This window comes from Candoia aspera, chromosome 17, assembly GCF_035149785.1.
Source record: "Candoia aspera isolate rCanAsp1 chromosome 17, rCanAsp1.hap2, whole genome shotgun sequence".
Taxonomy (NCBI): domain Eukaryota; kingdom Metazoa; phylum Chordata; class Lepidosauria; order Squamata; family Boidae; genus Candoia; species Candoia aspera.
The window spans coordinates 6,406,089-6,428,495 of NC_086169.1; the positions used below are offsets into that span (position 1 = coordinate 6,406,089).

Below are 22,407 nucleotides of genomic sequence, written 5' to 3' on the forward strand. Positions count from 1 at the left end.
TATATTGCATCCTGTTGATAGAAAGACAAAAAGGAACCAAACTGCCCATCTGGCTGCATCTCATTTCAATTTTGAGAGCTTTAGAAAAAGGTGAGGGCGGGGAGATGAAAAACAGAAGCAAAATAGTTTGTTACCGAAAAAGGAACACTTCTTCTAAGCCCGTGTTTCCCAACCTTGGCAACTTTAAGACGTGTGGACTTCAGCTCCCAGAATTCAAGGCTGGCTGGGGAATTCTGGGAGTTGAAGTCCACACGTCTTAAAGTTGAGAAACACGGGTCTAGGCTGTCAGCTTTCTGGGAACTTTCAAAGCAAATGCTTCTCCCCTCTTTTAGAAGCCGTGGTCAAGGTTTCAAAACAAGTTGAAATCCTGGGGGGCAGGGGGGAATCTTTAATTTCTTTTCACCCTCCGCAGAAACGGCTATTTCGTTTCTTCGCTGGGAGAAATGAGAACAAGGAGTATGAAAGCAATTTTTCAGGCTCAAGATGGTTGCCAGTTGTTCTGCCAAAACGCTGCCTCTCTTTTTATCAAGGAGTCTAGCCCACAAAAATCCACTTGGAGCTGTTTTCCCCGGCGGGTCTAGCAAATAATGGCTCCATCAGCACAAGTTCAACCTGGTTCCTGGTTCAACCCCTTTTCCAAGTTCACAAATACACTGAATCATAAACTTACCCAACCGGCTCACTTTGCTACCTGAAAACTAAGCCAGCTGCATAGATGCTGCAAATACATCTACGTTACAGCTTTCATGCACCCCATCTTTGCTAGCTGGACTGTTTCTTGGCATCCAAATGGATCAGTAAGGTCAGAAAAAGTGCCTTGTTAAAAACATCTGCTGGTTGAGCTTTTATTCATTGGCGTTGTTCTACAGGTAGTCCTCGCTTAATGACCACAATTTGGACGAATTGGTCGCTAAGCGATATGGCCATTAAGCGAATCTGACCCAATTTTACGGTCATTTTTGCATCAGTCGTTAAGTGAATCACACAGTTTCCCATTGATTTTGCTTTCTGGCTGGGAAGGTCAAAAATGGTGATCGCGTGACTGGGAGGCTGCAACGGTTGTAAACGCAAACAGGTTGCCAAGTGCCATGATCGTGTGACTGCAGGGACACTGCAACGGTTGTAAGTGCGAGGACCAGCCATAAGTCAGGGGTTTTAGCACTGTCATAAGTCTAAAAACTCACTAAACTCATAGTCATTAAGCGAGGACTACCTGTATAGTTGTTTCTTCTACATTCTATCTGATTAAAAAAAAACAAAGGAATGTTAATTTTTTATTTAAAAAATGAAGCTGGGGAGGGGATGAATTACATTTCAAGCAACACAATCTTTTGTGAAGGGCACAGATCTCTCTCAGGGCGGGCTCAAATTATCTTTCATAGCTGGTTTGCTGCCGATACACCCCCCTTCCAAAGGTCTTTCTTCAGAAAGTTACCCTGATCCAGAAAAAAGGCAGAACTTACGCCTTGCAAGCAAGCAGAACTGGTTTATCTTTGGTCCTGAGCCAAAAGCAACTTTTTTTGGTCTTTGAAGTGGAGGAAGATAAAAAAGGGGCTTGGCGAGGGGAAAGGAGAATTATTTTGGAGGAAAAAAAACTGACCAGTATATCCCCAGCATCCCTGAGTTGTTAGGTGAAAATACAGGAGTGTGTTCATTTCTCTCCTGTCTGCAAGGCCTAAAAATTTGTTTTTCTCTAAAGGACAGGATAGAAATGAATTCCCGGAGCCAAGGTTGACAGCCTGAGCTGCATTGGAGAAAAGCAAGCCTTTGAAATTTCAAGGGAGGGTGATTTAGCGCTTCCTTGGGACCGTTCTCCCTGTCCCCTTGCAGAGGACTAGCAGCTTAAAAGGGGAAGGAAAGAGCCAAAAACAGGCTGTCAGGCTGCAACACCCCCTTAAAAAAATACTCGGCGTTACGATTGCTGAAGAAGAAAGAAAGGAGAAGGGAAAGGGGATTGGAATTGGGCATTAAGGTCCAAGGAAAGACCAGGATGAGGAGCCATCTTCCTGTCCTATCGCATTGGCACTCCGAGCATCTCAAGAATCCGGGTCCCCTTTTCCAGGTAGTCGGACCGTTGCAGCCAGAAGCTCTCCTTGTCTTTCATGATGTCAGCGAGGACGGCTCCCCCCAGGAATACCATGTGTTTTCGGCGTGGGGGGTCCTCGATGCGAATCTTGAATTTCTGAAAAGGGGTGGGGGACAAGACAGCTAGCATTACTTTGAATAAACAAGAGGATGTCCAGGGAACTTAAATTGGAAGGGAATCGTATTTTGAGGCTGGTTCCACAAGATGCTTGAACGAGTCAGCTATTCACCTGGTCAAGTTGTCCCTCCCCAACTTTGGGACCTAGAGTCTAGACCTGGTGCCCCGTGAAATCCAGCCCAGGTGGCCTGACCACCAGGAAGAAGCATTTCGAAAAATCCCAAGAGATTCCCCCTTAATGAAGACGCAAGAAAGGAGGCTGTGAAATTCCTCTTGCGGCCTCTGAGATTCTCTTTTTCCACCAAGGCTGGCATTAAAGAAACATTACTTAAGCCCAGTTAGGTGGGTCTCAACTTTACTCTCTGCCAACAGAAAGGTGAAATTCCCCTCTTCGTACACATGCAGGACAATTGAAATCTGCCTTTTTTTCCCCCCTCCCACCCTTCTCGTTGTGAAAGGGCCCTTTTGGCCTGTTTTTCTCAGCCTCCAAGTGGGCAACTCTGGGTTGTTGACAGAACGGGGATCTCTGCCTGAGAAACTCAGCGCTCATCTGGTTTCCCCATCTGAAAAACCCCAAGCAATGGATTTTCTCCTAAGGGGTCCCCCTTGGGATTGAATAGGAGGGTGGGAAGCCAGGGAGACGGGAATGGGCTGGAGAGAAAAAATTGCGCAAGGAGAGATGCGGCATTCACACACACACCATGCACTTCTTGGCTGTTCTGTGGCTTAAACAAGGGCAAGAACTGTGAAGAGTAAGGAAGGTGATCTGGATGGAAATATGCAAGAACTGTTATCTAGGCAAAAGTCCTGGGAAACAAGATACTGTTTGGGAGCAGCTCAGGCAGACACCTCCCTGAGTCACCGGAGAATAAGAAGGGGAAGGAGGTCCGGCACAATCAGTACGTTGCCAGATTCTGTTATTACAGGTAGTCCTCAACTTACGACCATTCATTTAATGACTGTTTGAAGTTATGACGGTGCTGAAAAAAGTTACTTGTGACCGGTCCTTGCACTTACAACTGTCACAGTGTCCCCATGGTCACATGATCAAAATTCAGATGCTTGGCAACCGGCTCACACTTTCAACGGTTGCAGCATCCTGGGGTCACATGATCGCCATTTGCGACCTTCCCAGCCATCCTCCAACAAGCAAAGTCAGTGGGGGAAGCTGGATTTGCTGAACAGCCATATGTTTCACTTAATGACCGCAGCAAAGAAGGTCATAAAATCGGGTGCAATTCACTTAACAACCACATCGCTTAGTGATGGAAGTTCAGGTCCCAATTGTGATCATAAGTCGAGGACTACCAGTATAGCCAATCTCAATAAAAGTAATTTTAGCTATCCTGTGGAATTGATTTCATAGTCTGGTCTACCTGGTGGGGCTGACAAGGACCTCGCACAGCAACATTTGCTCCCCCTTTAAATGGCAAGTCAAAAAGCCCATTCTTTTCCATCAAACTTAGTGTGAAAGTGAGGGGAGGGAGAGAGGGGTTTTTGTTCTGCCTGACACTGTTTAAAATGCCAGGAGAGGTCAGCGCCTCGCAGACTGGACCTCAGCCCTACCCTTTCCAATCTGCATTGTCCACTTACCGACAGTTTTTGCACATCCCCGTTTAGCACCCGTTCTAGATACAGCTGTTTGATCTCACGCTCCAGGCGGGATGGCAGTCCGGGGTACATGGTGGAGCCTCCCGAAAGAACAATATGTTTATAAAACTCTGCCCTGTGAAAAGATGGGGCGGGGTGGGTGGGTAGAGGAGAATGATCAGATGCTGCAGCCACTTAAGGACAGGAGAAAACGTGGTTAATTTAATGGAAATAAACCAGACAGGCTTCATTCAGTAACTCTCCCAGCATTTACAGGTAGTCATCACTTAATGACCATTCATTTAATGATGGTTCAGACTTATGACGGTGCTGAAAAAACTGACTTATAACCAGTGCTGACACTTATGACCGTTGCGGCATCCCGTGGTCACATGATCGCCATTTTTTCCCTTCCCGGCCAGCTTCTGGCAAACAAAATCAGTGGGGAACCGCACGATTCACTTAACAACCACGTGGTTTGCTTAATGACCAACCACATAAAGGTTGTTAAATCGGGTTGGATTCGCTTAATGACTGCTTTGCTTAGCGACTGAAATTCTGGTCTCAGTTGTGGTCGTTAAGCAAGGACTACCTGTAATAGCATAGCCATCACCTTAAGAAACTAATTCAATGACTGATTCGCAAGGGGGTTCATGGCACAGGGATAATTCAGCATCTTCTCCGGGTCTTGGGATCAGGAGAGTAGAATTTTCAATACACAAACTATAAAAGATTTCAGTTATGACAGCCATGTTATTGTTTTAATAAAGCTTAATGAAATCAGTTGTTTTGTATTAGCTGATTATGGCAGGGTTTTTTTTCATTTCATACACTTTAACACAGTGTTTCTTCACCTTTTTTCTCTTGGGATCCCTACCCACTTTTAAAAATTAGGGAGGACCCCAAAAGAACCTTTGTTTGTATGGGTTATAGTTATTGATATTTAAAAATTAGAATTGATGCATTCATAGAATATTTATTAATTGAACCACGTAAAAATAACAGTATTAAACTCGTTAGATCTTAACATAAATAAAATACTTTTCATAGAAAAAACCTTATTTTTTTAACAAATAAAAATTAATAATGAGAAAAGGGACGTTGTTTTAAATTTTTGCAAATATCTTCAATATCTGGCAAATAGTTTTGATTCTGTGGACCCCTGAGAGGGTCTTGGGGGACCCCAGAGGGTCCTCGGACCACACTTTTAGAATCACTGTTTTAACAAATCATAAAAGTAATAAACCTGAGATGCAGAAAGCACTTGAGGCTTCCACTAATAAAACTCACCAGCAGGTCCACCCCTGTTCATTTGTTCCCCCTACCCCACCCCATCTGCCCCTAAAAAAATATAACAGTCAGCCTTGTGGGGTAAATCGGACAGGAATCCCAACCAGATGAACTAATTCTACTTTATTGTAAAGCAACATTGACAGAATCTTGCAAGTCTGAAAGTATAATCCCCCCCATCTCCTCTGCAGCCTGAGAAACGAGGGAGGGTCCCTTCTGAGCCTCTTTCTCCTTCCATTATGCAGCTGAGGGCTAAGCCGCCTCTTATCTGACCGTTCCCTAGGCAGCATCTCTTTGCCCCGTCTCCCAAGGTCTTTCCCACATACCATTACAATACCCGATATCAAAAAGGTTGCAGCATGAAGTATGTTTCATTCTAAGATGCTTGGACTCCATTCTGTCCTATATCAGCTTCCCACATATACATGGCCCCCAACTCTGCTTAGTTTCCTACAATACTGGGTTTCCCCCTTTCTTCCCCCCCCCACCGCCAGTTTTGTCTTTTTTAAAGAGCTCTGCAAACGTGGGGGTCCCTGAAGCCAGAATTGGCTCTCCCTTAGCTTCAGAGGCTCTTCAGACCATCCCAAGTTGATGCCTCTTACCGAGTGTCCACAGCAGAAGCTTGGATGGTGCTGAAGAGAAGCTCAGCCATTCCCACCCCTTCCACGTTGATGAGGTGAGGCTGAAACAGCGCTTCGGGGGCTTCAAAGCGTTCCCCCCCAACTTTGATCACACGCCCGTCTGGCAGCTGCAGGGGGAAGAAGAAGAAAAGGATGGTCACCACCCCAATGAAAGATTGGAGAGAACATCCAACATGCTTCTTGTCTTTACAGGCAGTCCTCGACTTACAACCACAATTGGGACTGGAACTTCCGTTGCTAAGCAGGGCGGTTATTCAGTGGGTCACACCCAATTTTACAACCTTTTCTGCTGTGGTCATTAAGCGTATCCGGCTTCCCCCGTTGACTTTGCTTGTTGGAAGCCGGCTGGGAAGGTTGCAGATGGTGATCACATGACACCGGAACGCTGCAACCGTCATAAGTGTGAGTTTCTCCCTGGGGTAAGTCACCGGGCTGGAACCTGGGACCGTGAATTCTGGTCCTGCCTTAGGCACAAGACCAGCTGGGTGATACGGGGCCAGTCAATCTCTCGCCCCTAGGAAGAACGAGGCCAGGACAAAACACTTCTAGAACTGATGCCAAGAAAACTGCAGGGACTTGTCACCAGGAGTCAAGACTGACTCCAGGACCGATTCCAATGATGGACAAGCTAATCTTTGCACTGCAAAGGGAAGCCAGCATCAAATTGTACTCCTTAATGATTAGAAGAAAAGCAATTACCGTATAGGATTCCACCAGCACTGTTGTCTCGCGGGCTAACTGCTGTTCCTGGTCAATGTTGTAGCCAACATAACACAGCTTCTCTTTCATCATCCTGACCGTCTCAAAATCAGCCGAGTGGTTGAAGGCGTAGCCGCGAAGTAACAAGAGCTGGCGGAACAGAAAGACAACGCTACAGAATTGCACATTTCGATTTTCTGGGCGTCGCTTTCACAGCCGTCCAAACACAGCCTTGGATTCTGCCTTCCAGTCAGTCTTGTACGCCAGCGCCAAAAAAAAAATTGCATTGTCCGCGTACTTTTGTATGCAGACAGTGCCATGTCGTTGGTTGAGAACGGTCTAATTTTCAGCAAATGTTTGATGGATTGTATGATGCAACAAGAAGAACCAGAAGGTACCAAAGGCCATGGTCGTTACATCCGAAAGAAAAAAAAATGAAGTGAACGATTTGTAATTTCACTTACAATTTGTAAATTATACATAAATACTGTAGCTAAAAACTAGATAAATGTGTGCACGTTGGTAGAATGCTCACTAAAAGTGGGAAAATGCATGGAAATTTTTAAAAAATTGGTATTTAAAACAAAGACATATTTCCAAAAAAAGATTTATCTATAGATGGACAGATAATGACAGAAGCTGTATAATTAATGCTCAATATAACATTAGTAAGAGATACCAGGCAGAGTAGATGGAGTCGTTTTCATGATATCAAAAAAAGAAAATATAAATGATTGAGCTTAATAGCAAAATCGCCACTACATTTATAAATGTAAATACAGTACATCACTTTCCTCCCTTTCCTTAGGTCCCTCTCACTTTCCCTTCCTTCCCTTCCAACCTCTGTGTCTTCCTTTCACTTCCCCTTGGCTTTCACTTTCACTTTCAGTCCCCCCCCCACACGCCTTCACTGTCCTTGCTTATTAATTCTTACTGCTTTTTGTGCTCTGAAAAACTTTGCAACCCTGCAAGGGAGTTGTGTGATGGATCTGGGGGGAGATCAGAAAGGTGACCAGCGCTCACCTTGATGAGGTAGCGTGTGATGTCGCGCCCTGCGATATCCAGCCGGCGGGTGAGGTGGGGCAATGAAAAGCCCTCGTAGACGGGGCAGATGTGAGTGACCCCGTCCCCAGAGTCCACCACCACCCCGGTCAGCAGACCTACAAAGCGGAGAATGTTAAAAGCACAGAGCAATGTGTCTCAGCTATCCAAAGGGTTCCTGCCTTCTCCTAAAAAAATAAACCAGCTGAATTCACACAACACTTTTCTCTGGTTACTGAATTAAGCCAGTTCTTTCCCTAACCGGGTTAAGTGTCATGTGAACACAGCCACCAAGCTCCATCTGCTTCAAAAATACACCAAAAGGAGAACAAACCAAGTTGTGGGGTGCAAACTCAGCCATAGATTGGCCAGGATTTTATTTGTTGTTAGCACACTTGTGAATGCACACGCATATGATAACCAAGTCCAAATTTCCCCCCTCTGCCAGTTCATTATAATCCTTTCATAGGTAGGTCTTTATTTATTTTTACTTTGTTATTAAATTTATACACCACCCCTCTCAGTATAAAAGTGACTCTGGGCGGCTTGCAAATAACAGTTTATAAAGTTTTCCAACATGCTTCATTAGAAACAGACTGAAAAATCATTGGCCTCCATCCGCACAACTTATTCAACAAGGGGTTTGGCTCGACCAACCTGACTGCAAGTTTAATTAGTTGCTTTGCAGCTTAGCCTGTTGTGTGAACCCAAGTTTATGGGTTCCAGGTATTGTGTGAAACCAGAAAATGGGTTAATTCAGTCACCAGATTTTATTTATTTATTTATAAATTTATTCACCACCCATCTCCCCCTCATGGGGGACTCTGGATTGGGTATGATTGTGGGTGCAGCTCCGAGAATTGTGGCTAATTGCTTAACTCTCTGCCTTCCCACAAAGTTGGCTTACCTTGAGCATAAAGAGTCAAGACGGCTTGGATTGCAATATAGACACCATCAAACTGGTATGTTTCAAACATAACCTGGATTGTATGGGGAAAGACAAGACGGTAGCATTCCCTCAATAAGCCACATTCATCTTTTACAGTCATTTATAACCGTGAATAAACCTTTCAGCAGCTGCCAATAACAACCCCACCAGGTTATCCTTTCCCATCAAAACAGGAATTGTTGATTGTTCTTTATTCACAAAGTATGAAATAAGGGTGTAAGACAGATTCTACAGGGAATAAAGTTGGGCCTCATCTGCTCCCACCAGACTTCACAGATACTACCATGAAATCAAGTCTTGTTGCATTTCTCTTTCCCTAATCAAAACCTATCAAAATAGCACGTCTGAAAAAAAAGGTGCACTTCTAGAAGTGACATCTAAACAGGGGTAATTACATTGAAAAGAAGAGCTGACCTTGGGGACAGTTAGATTTTACAAAACCTGCCCTGGGGTCTAAATGTATATGTTCAAGAGTTGAACATATACTGTAAATTTATAGGATCAAAAATGAAAAACAGGTAACATGCATTTAAAAAAAAAGGTTTCCAGGGTGCATTCATTAGCAACTATGTAAAATAGGGTGAGATATATATAAAGTCGCCTTTTGTTGGTTAACCTACAAACATTTTAGGTCGTACATTTTTCTGCAGATAACAAAATGGATAATAAAATCTTTGGATAATAAAAGTCCACGCATCATAAAAACAGCCAGTTTGGTCTAGTGGTGAAGGCAACAGGCTAGAAACCAGGAGATGTGAGTTCTAGTCCTGCCTTAGGCACAAAGCCAGCTGGGTGACCCTGGGCCAGCCACTCTCTCCCAGCCCCAGGAAGGAGGCAATGGCAAACCACTTCCAAAAAACCTTGCCAAGAAAGCTGCAGGGACTTGTCCAGGCAGTCTCTGAGAATCGGACACGATTGAACAGATTTTTTAAAAAATCATAAAAACGGTGGCTGGGCTGGAATAAAGACCGTAATTTATCCAAATAACCTTGCTTGGGTCTTTCTCTAAGATGGTCCCCTCCAGTTCTGCGTACCTCAATGATCTTTTCTCGGTTCTTGGTGGGATTCATGGGCGGCTCTGTGAGCAGAATCTTACAGTTGCGGGGGTCAACGTTGAGTTTCTCGGGCCCAAAGGTGTAGTCCCACAAATATTTCATGTCATCCCAGCTGCGCACAATCCCGTTCTCCATGGGATAGTTCACCTCCAACATGGAACGCAGCTTGCTGGCATCATCGCCCACCATGAGGTCCTGCCAGGGATGAAACCCACGTGGGTCTGTTTTCCAGGTTACAACAATGCCCGCATGAACGAATGGGGCGTGCGCACACACACAGACAGCAGAACCCACATCGCATGTGGGCAGAATGAGATAGATAAGTACAATAAGTAGGGAGTGCAGAGAACCAAAGAAGTAATCTTGGAGGAACGAGGCAACAGGACTTACAAAAACCTAATTTAAGCCCAGGGCAAGAAGAAGATATTATAGGTAGTCCTCGCTTAACAACCACAATTAGGACCAGAATTTCAGTTGCTAAGCAAAGCGGTCATTAAGCAAATACGACCTGATTTTACAACCTTTTTGTGGTGGTTGCTAAGCAAATCACCGCAGGCATTAAGCAAACCACAAGGTCATTAAGCGAATCATGGAGTTCCCCACTGATTTTGCCCGCCAGAAGCCGGCCAGGAAGGTCAAAAATGGCGATCACGTGACCACAGGATGCTGTGATGGTCATAAATGCGAGGACAGGTTGTAAGTCAGTTTTTTCAGCACCATCATAAGTCCGAACCATCACTGAATGAATGGTTGTTAACTGAGGACTACCTGTAGAAAGAACTGACTCAGCCTTAACTCTCTTTGGTATTAAAGGGAGGGAAAGGGAAAACACTGTCAGGCTTTCAACTTTCTGTTACTATAGCCTACACCAGCATTTCTCAACTGTGGCAACTTTAAGAGGTGTGGACATCAACTCCCAGAATTCCCCAGCCAGCATGTTGGGATCTGTGCTTGGGAGTGTGCTGGATGGGGAATTCTGGGAGTTGGTCCACGTATCTTAAAGTTGCCAAGGTTGAGAAAAACTGGCCTACACTGATAGAGTCCCAGTGTAGGGGGGAGTCTATTTTATGACCTGGCCTACCTCGAAGGGCTGTCACATAGGTAATCAGTGGGTAGATATACAGTATAGGTAGATAATCAGATTATTATGGTCCATGACCAGGAAACATAAGTAACTGGGAATAAAACCAAAACCACTCACACATCAGCCAAATTACACCCAATTTTGAGTAATAAACTGAAAGCATTTATACAGCCTTACGGTGGGCCAGTTGCTCCGGGGGGCCAGTTGCGAAATAACGCAGAATAAAATAAATAACACAAGTGCTATTAAATCGCCCACTTTGGGCACAAGTCGCAAAGCACAATTTGGCAGTTTGAAAAGTAATCACGTCCCCCCCCCGACTGCCCCCTTTTTTAAGTATCACTCACCTTGATCTCAATGTTGCCAACCTTAACGCTGGACCGAATAATAGGACGTCCCACCAGAGCTGGGAAAATGTGCTCAGGAAAATTCGAACCGGCGTAGCCACATTTCACAAACTGCAAAGATGGGGAGAACATGAGTCAAATTTATTTTGGCCCTGCAAGATGAGGAAATGGCAAGAGGAACGAATGGGCAGAGGCGATTCACATTATCGACAGTTGATCATTCTAGATGGTTAAAGGGATATTTTTTTTCTCCACAATAAAATCAGAAGAAAAGAGAGGTAAAGAGAAAGAACAAGAAGCTAAGGACTAGGTTTATATAACATAAGCAGGGATCGCAAAGTGTTTTTGCTGGGTTCACATAATATATTTCCCCCAATAAATATGTCCTATTGTCATGAGTGCTGATGGCGAGCAGGAGGGGGCCCCTATCCAGGGGGGGAAACGCAGGCGTAGTACTGAGGAATTAAGCAGCCATTCAAAGAGACACAGATCAGACCCGCCTTGACCTTTGGGGTTTATCTGTCTGGGTTTTCCCACGCTTCTTCAGTTTGTTAGGATTTTCTGTCTTATGTAGCAGTAATAAACACTAGAGACCTGCTCCTCGTCTCAGCGTGGTTCCTGGCTGTTAGGACATCAATCCTAACAAACTCCACTACTCCCATCGAAAGAGGGAGGAACAAACAAAAATAAAGGAGAGACATTTGGAAAATGTCTTTGGAAAACCAGGAAATTCGGCTCGCCATCCAACAATTGGCAGCAGCCCTGCAACAAGACCAACAACAGGTAGATCTCCAGATCAACACATTACAAGCTGCCATGCTACAGCAGTTACAACAACCAGCTCCGATTAACCCACAACCGGTGCCAGCAGCAGCGGCAGCAGCTCCTCCAGTAGTCTTGAGATCCCAGGGCAGTCTACCAGAGAAGTTTGGAGGAGAAGCAGGACAGTTGAGGACCTTTCTCACACAGTGCACAATGTTTTTCGACAGCAGACCGGCAGAGTTCCCCACAGACAGAACCAGAGTCACCTTCATTCTAAGTCTGCTAAAGGGCCCAGCAGCCAAATGGGCTATTCCCATGGTGGAGAACAACGACCCGATTCTCAACGACTACCAGAAATTTCTGGCAGGGTTCCGAGCACACTTTGACGACCCGATCAGAGAGGTCACGGCCAGCCGGGAAATTCGGAAGCTCAAGCAAGGCAACAAGAGAGTGGGAATCTACATTGCTGATTTCAAGCTGTTAGCAGGAGATCTGGACTGGAATGAGAGTGCCTTGAAAGACCAATTCAAACAGGGGCTGGATGAAGAAATTAAGAATGGATTAGTGCGCCAGGGAACACCAGCTACGTTAGAAGCTTTATATCAGTTGTCTGTGGTCATAGATGCCAGGCTAGAAGAGCTCAGACAGATGCAGCCGGGGAGAGGCAGGGCCTCAGGACGCTTCCAGGATTTCCAGCTCTCTCCGCAGCATCTCCTTACTCAGGACCAGAGGAGCCGATGCAGATCGGGGCGAGCAGGAGGCTTACTTCCGAGGCTGAGAGGCAGAGAAGGAGAGAGAGAGCCCTCTGTTTCTACTGCGGAGTCCAGGGGCACATGGTGAGAGCTTGCCCAGCGAGAAGCCAAGCAAATTCCGTAAGAGCCCCAGGGCAAGCAGCTGAAACAAGAGCCACCTCCGCCTCTGCTTCCAACCAGGGAAACTCCGTCGGTCTCCCTCCACAGAGCTCAGCAGGGAGACCATCAATCAATTAAGAAGGGCTCATTCCGAGCATTCCAGGCAATCCTTTTACTACTTACCAGTCAGAATGCGCATAAACCCAGAGCACCAGGTCAAGCTAGAGGCCCTCGTGGATTCCGGAGCTTCCACCAATTTTATTGATGTACAGACTGTACAAAACCTCAACATCCCAACCATAGAATTGCCACGTCCACAGAAGTGGAGACCATTGACGGCCAGCCCCTCAAGGCAGGGCCGATTAGAAGGTTCACAGAACCCTTGCAACTAACAACGGGAGACCACACTGAGTGGATCCAACTTTATGTTACGGCATCACTTAATGTGCCTGTAGTCCTGGGCACACCTTGGCTGAAGATCCACAACCCATTGTTGAACTGGACTACGGGAGCAATCTCCTTCCCAGCTAAGGAATGCCAGCACCACAAGATTCAAGCCGCTCTCCTCTCTCCAGCAACCAACACAGTCACGGAAGCAGGGGGGGTCCAGTTGCCAGCCAAGTATGCGGATTTCGCAGACGTTTTCAGCGAACAAGAGGCCACAGCACTACCCCCTCATAGGGACTGTGATTGCACCATTGAGTTGATACCAGGAGCCAGGATTCCAGCAAGGAAACAATATCCCATGTCCCCCAAGGAACTAGCCACCTTAAAAGATTACTTGGATTCTAATCTCCAAAAGGGTTTCATCCGACCATCTACTTCCCCAGCGTCTGCTCCTACCTTCTTCGTACCAAAGAAGCCTAACCTGTTGGCACCGGCAAACCAGGAGGCACCCATGAGAGTGGTCCACAATTTCAGTTCCCTCAATAAACTCACAATAAAAGAAAATTATCCCATGCCGCTAACATCTGATCTGCTGGATCGCTTACAGAAAGCACGCATTTTTACTAGGTTGGACCTCAGGAATGTGTACAATTTGATCTGGATGAAAGAGGGGCATGAATATCTGACTGCCTTCAACACCAGGTTTGGTAAATTTGAGTACCTTGTTTTGCCCTTTGGCTTGTCTAATGCAGGAGCCATATTTTCCCGATTTATGAATCAAATTTTCTGATTTACTAGATAACTATCTGGTCATTTATCTAGATGACATATTAATATTCTCTGAGGATGCTACAACTCATGTAACCCATGCACGTAATGTCTTACAAAGACTGAGAGAGAACAAGCTGTTTGCCAAGCTAGAGAAATGTGCCTTCGATTTAACTGAATTACATTTCCTGGGCTATAAAATATCAACAGAAGGCATATCCATGGATCCTTCTAAGGTCCAGGCAATTCTCTCTTGGCAACCCCCCTGAAATGTGAAAGATGTACAAAGGTTCCTAGGGTTCTGCAATTTTTACAGGAAGTTCGTAAAAAGATTTAGTGAGAGGGCTAAACCCCTCACACAGCTTTTGAAGAAAGGATCAAAATTCATTTGGGGGGAGAGGGAGCAAGCAGCATTCCGAGAATTCAAGCAACTCTTTGCATCCCAGCCGCTGTTAAAACACCCTGATCCCACGAAGCAATTCATAATGCATTCAGATGCTTCCGATATTGCCATTGGGGCGGTGTTATTGCAATATACAAACAAAACCGAGAATACATTGCTTCCCTGTGCCTTTTTTTCATGCCTGCTCTCGCCAGAAGAGAGAAACTATGATGTTTTTAACAAGGAGTTGCTGGCAATTAAAGCAGCATTTCAAGAGTGGAGGCACTGGCTAGAAGGTGCAACCTGTCATGAGTAAGGACACAACCTTTCCTGTGAAAGTTTGCACCGATCACAAGAATTTACAGCTTCTACAAAACGCCAGATCCCTCACCCCATGCCAAATCAGATGGAGCCAGTTTTTCTCCCGTTTCAATTTTGTTATTTCTTATGTTCCCGGGGTGCAGAACTGTTTGGCAGATGCCCTGTCTCGATCCATTCAGGCAACTCCCGCTACTCACCAGGAGGTACAGGTTACTATATTACAACCTCACAACTTTCAGCAGTCTATGAGGGGGAACCAGACAGAGATTTTAGCAGCAGGCAGACAAGCAGAGGACCTATTTACAAGAGTCAGAGCTCAGCAGCAACGGGACCCGTATGCCAGGGCCAGGATGGATGACCTCCAGAGGGACCCGCAAGACACTGCCTCGCCATTCAATGTGGAGGCAGGAATCCTCTGGCATAGCGGGCGATTATACATTCCCCCCTCATTGAGGGAAGAAGTACTGAGACTTTGCCATGACCATCAAACGGCAGGCCACGGAGGTGTTTTCAAAACTCTCCATAGAGCTCTGAGAGACTACTGGTGGCCTAAGATGACTGCAGACATAAAGGGCTACGTGGCTTCTTGTCATACCTGTAGACGAGCAAAGCCTCTCCCAGGGAAGCCCACAGGACTCTTGCAACCCCTACCCACCCCCAGTAGGCCTTGGGATACGATCTCCATGGATTTCACCACTGATTTACCCCCAGTCCAGGGGCTGACTTCCATACTAGTGGTGGTGGACCTTTTCACTAAAATGGTGCATTTTATTCCTTGCAAGGGCCTCCCATCTGCGCAAGCCACAGCGCAGTTGTTCATGGACCATGTTTTTAGTTATAGAGGCATGGTGAATCACTTGGTGAGTGACAGAGGCCCTCAGTTCACTTCCAGGTTCTGGAGGGCCCTTTTCCAGTCATTAGGGGTCCAGATCCACCTGTCATCATCACATCATCCGGCTAGTAACGGGCAAGCTGAGAAAATTAACCAATGGTTACAGCAGTATCTCAGGTGTTACACCACTTATCAGCAAGACAATTGGCCAGCCCTGCTCCCCATGGCAGAACTTACTTATAACAACTCTGTGCAATCCTCTACCAAGATGTCTCCTTTCCAAGCACTCTACGGGGTTAACCCTTGGGTGTTGCCCACCTCCTCCCAGCAGGGAACTGTTCCAGCCATGGCTGATTTTCTTAAAGAGCAACAAGCCTCACAGGAGTTGTTAAAGGAGCAGCTAAACAGGGCAAAGGGTGCTTACAAGAGAGCTGCAGATGCTCACAGACAAGAGGGGCCAGCGATTGCGGTAGGAGACAAAGTGTGGCTCTCTACCAAGTTTTTGACCTCTACCAGACCCTCCAAGAAGTTGGACTCTAAGTTTGTGGGCCCTTTCACTGTGGTACAGCAGATAAATCCAGTGGCTTATCGCTTAAAGCTGCCAGCATCCATGAAAATCCATCCAGTCTTTCACAGAGCCTTGCTAGCCAAAGACCCTCCCCCAAGTACCTTGCGATCGCAAATGCCCCCACCTCCAGTAATTGTAGAGGGGGAGGAAGAATACGAAGTCAAGGAAATTCTGGACTCTAGGAGGAGGGGAAGGGGCATCCAATATTTCATACACTGGAAAGGGTACCCTGAGGAAGAGCGCACGTGGGAGAATGCCAGAGATGTGCATGCACCAACACTGGTTCATCGATTCCATCAGCTTTTCCCTCACAAACCCAAGCCTCGCACTCTACCAGAGATTCCTCACTTGGCTGAGCAAGCAGAGGAATCCCAAGCAGAGGAGTTCGTAAGTTTGCAGTTTCCACCCCCACCTGAAGCCTTGACACCAGTTACAGAGGGGGGGGAGGAACCACAGCCCTCCACCTCGGGCTGGCATTTCCCAGGGGGGAGGGGGGACGACTCTTCTAATTATGTAGCTATTTTCCAGCAGCAGCCACCTGGGCCAGAAGAGTTATCAGACCTGGAGAGCAGCACTGATTCGTCCTTGGAGGAGTTTTCCTTTGAAGACTTTCCATCGTTGCCCAGTTCCCATGGGAGCTTGGAAGGAGAGATGGACTCTTATCAGACCTCTGGAAGGGAGGGGGCTGAAATGGAATGTGAATCTGGAGGGGAGGGCGATGTCATGAGTACTGATGGCGAGCAGGAGGGGGCCTCTATCCAGGGGGGAAAACGCAGGCGTAGTACTGAGGAGTTGAGCAGCCATTCAAAGAGACACAGATCAGACCCGCCTTGACCTTTGGGGTTTATCTGTCTGGGTTTTTCCCACGCTTCTTCAGTTTGTTAGGATTCTGTTTATGTAGCAGTAATAAACACTAGAGACCTGCTCCTTGCCTCAGCGTGGTTCCTGGCTGTTCGGACACCTATTATGAAATTCACATAATATGCCAAAGCTGGTAAGTTCTTCCAACACACCAAATCACAAACTCACTAGCCACAATTTAACCAGGTCTCCTGTAATTAACCAACTGCAACCAAGCCAAAAGTCTAAACCGGGAGGTGGGAATCTAGCCTCTAAACCAAGAAACCTAAAATGGCCCAAATGCATTAGGGACAAGAATTTATCTGAGTTTGTGGTTGCAGCAGCACTTTTGAGTGAGTTGCTGATTTAACACATTCTCTGGGAAGGGGACCATCAGATGGGACTGACCAGCCAAGTCCCCTGTTAGAAAAACAAACCCTGATCAGCGCCCCTCAGGCCTAGTTTGTTGCAGAAACACAATTTCTGTATTGAGTGTATAAATATCCAGAGGTTCTCACCCCATCAAGACCCCACTCCAATGACAGAAGGATCCTCTTTCCAACGTATATCCCTGCAGATAGAAAACTAGTACCTCAGGGGAAACTGTTACGGCTGTGTATTGTGCAGGAGCCAGCAATTTAATTGGGCCAAGAGTGTGGCCAGGGCAGTGCAGATCAGGGCCAAGTTATTCTCATGGAAGCAGGGTGAAATGGGGGCAGCTTGGTGTGTGCTGATGGATGGATGGATGGAGAATTGGAGGGGAGGGGGCAGGGAAGGAACGGAGGGAGGGAGGGAGGAAGGAAGGAAGGAGGAGAGGGGAGGGGAATGGGAAGGAAGGGAGGGAGGGAGGGAGGAGAATGGGAAGGGAGGGAGGGAGGGGAATGGGAAGGGAGGGAGGGAGGGAGGGAGGGAGGGGAGGGGAGGGGAGGGGAGGGAAGGGGAAGGGGAAGGGGAGGGGAGGGGAGGGGAGGGGAGGGGAGGGGAGGGGAGGGGAGGGGAGGGGAGGGGAGGGGAGGGGAGGGGAGGGGAAGGGGAGGGGAGGGGAGGGGAATGGGAGGGAGGGAGGAGGGGAGGGGAATGGGAAGGAAGGAAGGAAGGAAGGAAGGGGAGGGGAGGGGAGAGAGGAAAAATGGGAGGGGGAGGGAGGGACTGTAAGGAAGAAGAGACAGAAAGACAAACAGAAAGAGAGAGACGAAAGAAAGACAGAAAGATGGAAAGAAAGAAAGAAAGAAAGAGAAAGAAAGAAAGAAAGAAAGGAAGGAAGGAAGGAAGGAAGGAAGGAAGGAAGGAAGGAAGGAAGGAAGGAAGGAAGGAAGGAAGGAAGGAAGGAAAAGATCGAGCAGCTGGACCCCTTCTTCCAAATGCAACGTTGCCTGCTGTTTCTTTTTTTTTAAATATAATTTTATTTAAAGTTTTAAAAACAAGAGTAAAAATTAACACAAACTAAAAGAGAATAAGAAAGAAAAAGGAAAAAGGAGGAAATAAAAGAGAAAGCTAAAGTGCAAAAAGAAAAGAAAAACAGAAAGAAGAAAAATAGAAAAGAAAAAGAAGATATAAAGAAGTGGCTTCCGATCTTCTTTACAGCAGTTATAAGTACAATTGTAAATTTACCGCTTTCTCTAAAATTACATCATGACTCTTTTCTTTCTATAATCTATCCCATCTAATCATCAAAACCATAAATCATAAGTTCATTTTTTTCTGTTTTATGCAAAAAGTCCATAAGGGGCTTCCAGTCATCAATAAACACAGATACCCTCTTTTCTCTAATGAAACAGGTCAATTTAGCCATCTCATCTTCACCAACCATTTCCCCATTGTAGATCTTGCCAGATCTTTCCATCTCTGTGCATACAATAATCTCACTGTGTTTATCACATCTAAAACCAAAGTTCCATGACTTTTTTCCAATGCTTTATCCATCCTTCCCAAAAGGAAATGTCCTGATTTCAGTTGTGCGTTCCTCTTTCAAAGCCGCAACTTTGCCGGCTGGTCCAAACAGCTGCAACCCTGCGCCGCACGTCAGACCTGCAGCCGCGCAGCTCTTCCCACCCAAAAAACGTAGGAAGTAGAGAAACAGGAAATGAAATGAGGAATCTTGACTGGCAGTTTGCAGCTCCTTAGTTAAAAGGCTATACCTTTACAGGGGGAGGGGCCCAAGATGAAAGGCAGGAGCTGGGGGCGGGACTTGAGGAAAGCCGGGGAGCAGCCAGCCCCCCAAGTTTAAGCCTGTATTAAAACAGGGGAAGAAGAATCAAAAAGCTGCCAAGCCTTTCCCGTCATCTTAAAACTGGGCGGCAGGGAGAAGGCATCCACTGAGCACGTGCATGGTTTCCAGGGGGAGAAATAAGATACTAGCCCTCATTGTTCCCAGTACAGGTAGTCCTCACTTAACGACCACAATTGGGACCGGAATTTCAGTTGCTAAGCAAAGCGGTCATTAAGCAAATCCGACCCATTTTATGACCTTTTGTGGCAGTCATTAAGCAAATCACCATGGGCGTTTAGCAAACCATGTGGTCGTTGAGCGAATCACGCAGTTCCCCACTGATTTTGCTTGCCAGAAGCCAGCAGCAAGGTAAAAAATGGCAATCTCTTGACCGCAGTGGTGGATTCCAAGTGCAGGAATCATGATCACATGACTGCAGGGACACTGCAACGGTCATAAGTGTGAGGACCAGTTGTAAGTCGGTTTCTTCAGCACTATCATAAGTCCGAACTGTCACTAAATGAATGGTTGTTAAGCAGGGACCGCCTGTAAAGGCCTCTTGAGTGGCCTGTAAGGGGAGGAGGAATGAAGCACTCAACCACAACGAGGGAGTGGACAGGTCAAAATCCAGATCTTGTTTCCGTTTCATGAAAAGGCAATACAGCTAGTCTGCTAAGTCGGGGATCTCAAAGGATTTAATGTTGGGCTGAAGTTTTAAAATGACAGTGTCGTAGCAAAGGTTGGAAGCCTTTGGGAAGCTACGAGACAGAGAGGACGCAGGTCTAAGCGGGACTCAAGAACTGCAGAGCGGAAGTGCAGAGCAACAGTCTTAAAATCTTTTTTTTTTTTTGCCTAAAGCAGGGTTGGACTCAGTTCTTAGCAAGTCCAGCTAAAAAGAATCAGGTGCTTAGAAGAAAAGATATTGGACCTGGGACTGTCTCTTGTACTGGGTGGGAGGGACTGACCACCACACTATAAGGCAGCCTTGAGGACTAGGATCTTGACTTTAAAGGAATGACCACTCTTGTGTTGCAGATACAGTCCTTGGCTTTTCTAGGTCAAGCTGAGGGGTGGGAAAAAACTTCCTGAAATCTTGGACAGCTACTGCCTGTCTGGATAAAAGAGGAAGAATCGGTTGGATCAGTGTTTCTCAACCTCGGCAGCTTGAAGATGGGTGGACTTCAACTCCCAGAATTCCCCAGCCAGCAGGGCTGGTTGGGGAATTCTGGGAGTTGAAGTCCACACATCAAGCTGCCAAGGCTGAGAAACACTAAGTTGGATCAGCGTTTTGAATGAATATAAATACGTTTCTGATTTTCCTCTGGAAGAAAACCAATTTTGCAAAAAGGGCCTGATTCAGCAGCAGGCAGGCAGGCAAAAAAGAACAGCCTCAAATATTATTGAGCTGCTGCACAGCACCATCTCACACATGCAAACAAAACCCTAATCTGGGTTTAATGCATCATGTGAAAAAAAACTGAGTCTCTGCCTCAGTTAGAAGGACGTTTCCAAATTCCTTGCAAGGCCCTTTCTCCTCTTTTTTTCCCCCCAGAAAAGATTGGAGACAGAAGAAGCTATGCCCCAATCTCTGGGCACGATCATGACTTGATTCTCTAAGCCAGCCTTTTTCAACGTTTTGGCCCTGGAGGAACCCTTGCCATTTTTCCCAGGCCTCAGGAAACCCCTGCACGTTCAGGCTCAAACACAGGCCAGAAGTCACAAAATTATTATATTTGTTTCTTGGGTAGGCCTGTAAAGATGCATTAACATGCATAAACTGAAAATAAAGAATGAAACCTGCCTCTTTAAGGTGAAGTTGCCTGATTTGGGAATAATGTTTTAAATAAACCGTGATCTCCCAGGGAACCCCAACTGACCTCTTGCAGAACCTGAGGGCACCACACAACCCTGGTTGAGAAACCCTGATCTAAGCTGTGTTCAGGAAGTGGGTTCAGGCACAAAGTGTGTTGGGAAGCTGAGAGGACATGAGGGGGAGGCCAAGTCACCCACAGATCCTGCCTTCCCAGCACTGAAAGTGCAGATTTGCTTGTGCAAAACTTAGAGATATATTTAATTGCTCCAGTAACCCCCTTGCACCCGAGCATGAGGTTCGCACATTAGGCAAGCCATTGTGTTGGGCTGACCTGGCTGATATGAATCCAGGGAGGGGAAAATGCTTTCCCGGTTGGGATGAATTCACAACCTGGCATCAGAATGCCGTGTGTGGCCCTTTGGGGCGCATTGCTCACGCTGGTGAGCATTGGCACAACCGGAGTGTTGCAGCACTCGCTTGTGCAATACAACGATTTAACCACAACAAAACGGATGTCGAAGCACCCGACATGCGATGTGTCCAGCATACATTTTCTTGCTGGTAGGACCTATTTATAATCTGCCCAGATACTGGTCTTTCTGCAAACTACCAGAGGCTGACTGCCATGTCTCGCTGACGCTCTGCACTTCCGCAGAGGCACTCTTGTTGATTCTTCCAGATGAATCTCTTATAACTGGACAGTTTACCCAGCCAGTTTCCAAAGCAATCTGTGTACGTGATTATTTGGTTGCAGGTTTTCAACAACGTTTTTGTGAGGAGGGCACACACAAAGGACCATCGTCCTTGCAATACTGCTGGCCCTGGCAAGGGTTGAATGAGACAGGCATGTTGGGCCTGGGTTCAAGCCCCCACTTAGTTCTGAAGTTCCCTGAGCATCTCAGGACCAACGTTTGACCTAGTCCACAGATCACATGAATCACAGTTTGAGAGCCAGTCTGGTGTTGTGGTTAAGGCACCAGGCTAGAAACCGGGAGGCCGTGAGTTCTAGTCCTGCCTTGAGCACCAAGCCAGCTGGGTGACTTTGGGCCAGCCACTCTCTCCCAGCCCCAGGAAGGAGGCAATGGCAAACCACTTCCAAAAAAAACTTGCCAAGAAAACTTCAGGGACTTATCCAGGCAGTCTCCAAGAATTGGACACGATTGAACAGATTAAAACAAATTCATATTTTACTCACCTCACAGTGACTGAGCTATCATCTAAGATACCTCGAATCTTTCCCCTTTAGTCCCCATATAAGCCTAATAAATCAGGGTCTGCTCCACACAAGACGAACCATGGTTTGTGCAACTACCAATCACGAGCTCCACACTAACTCTGATGAACAAGGCACCAGGTTTATGCACAAACTCCCTCCCTTTCTGCCCAACGTACTCCGCAGGGTCGTTGTAAAGATAGCGGAGGGCAGAAAATCACGGCCATCCTCTTCAGGTCCGGCAGGAGGCCGGCCCTGAAGCCTGCATTCCCGCCACCCGCTTAACCTGCGTGCTAACATTCGGGATCACCAACGCGGGTCCTCCGCCGCTCGCGCCCACGCAGCCCTCCGCGGGTCGTGGGAACCCAGCCGCGCTCGCCCCGCGCCCCGAGCGCCCCGGACGCGCGGCTGCTCACCCCGGTGCCGTTGTCGCAGACCACCACCCGCCGACCCCGGCTGTCCATGGCGGCGGGTTCGGGGCTGGGCGGCGGCCGCGGCTGTGCCTTCTCTTCCGCCTCGGGCGAGCAGGAAGCGGCGCCGCTCGGATTCCAGGCTGGGCTGG

The 22,407-nt window shown here is 46.9% G+C and overlaps 1 protein-coding gene across 1 annotated transcript; it reads right to left on the reverse strand.

Annotated features, from left to right (window-relative positions):
• Window positions 1-1,261: 1,261 nt before the first annotated feature.
• Window positions 1,262-22,407, reverse strand: LOC134506781 (actin-related protein 2-B-like). The gene is made up of 9 exons (XM_063317114.1): window positions 22,262-22,407; window positions 10,900-11,010; window positions 9,448-9,663; window positions 8,372-8,444; window positions 7,447-7,583; window positions 6,424-6,573; window positions 5,686-5,831; window positions 3,797-3,929; window positions 1,262-2,182 (listed from the first exon to the last, which is right to left on the reverse strand). The coding sequence occupies exons 1-9, from the start codon at window positions 22,307-22,309 to the stop codon at window positions 2,012-2,014; spliced, it is 1,185 nt and encodes a 394-aa protein (XP_063173184.1). The 5' UTR covers window positions 22,310-22,407; the 3' UTR covers window positions 1,262-2,011.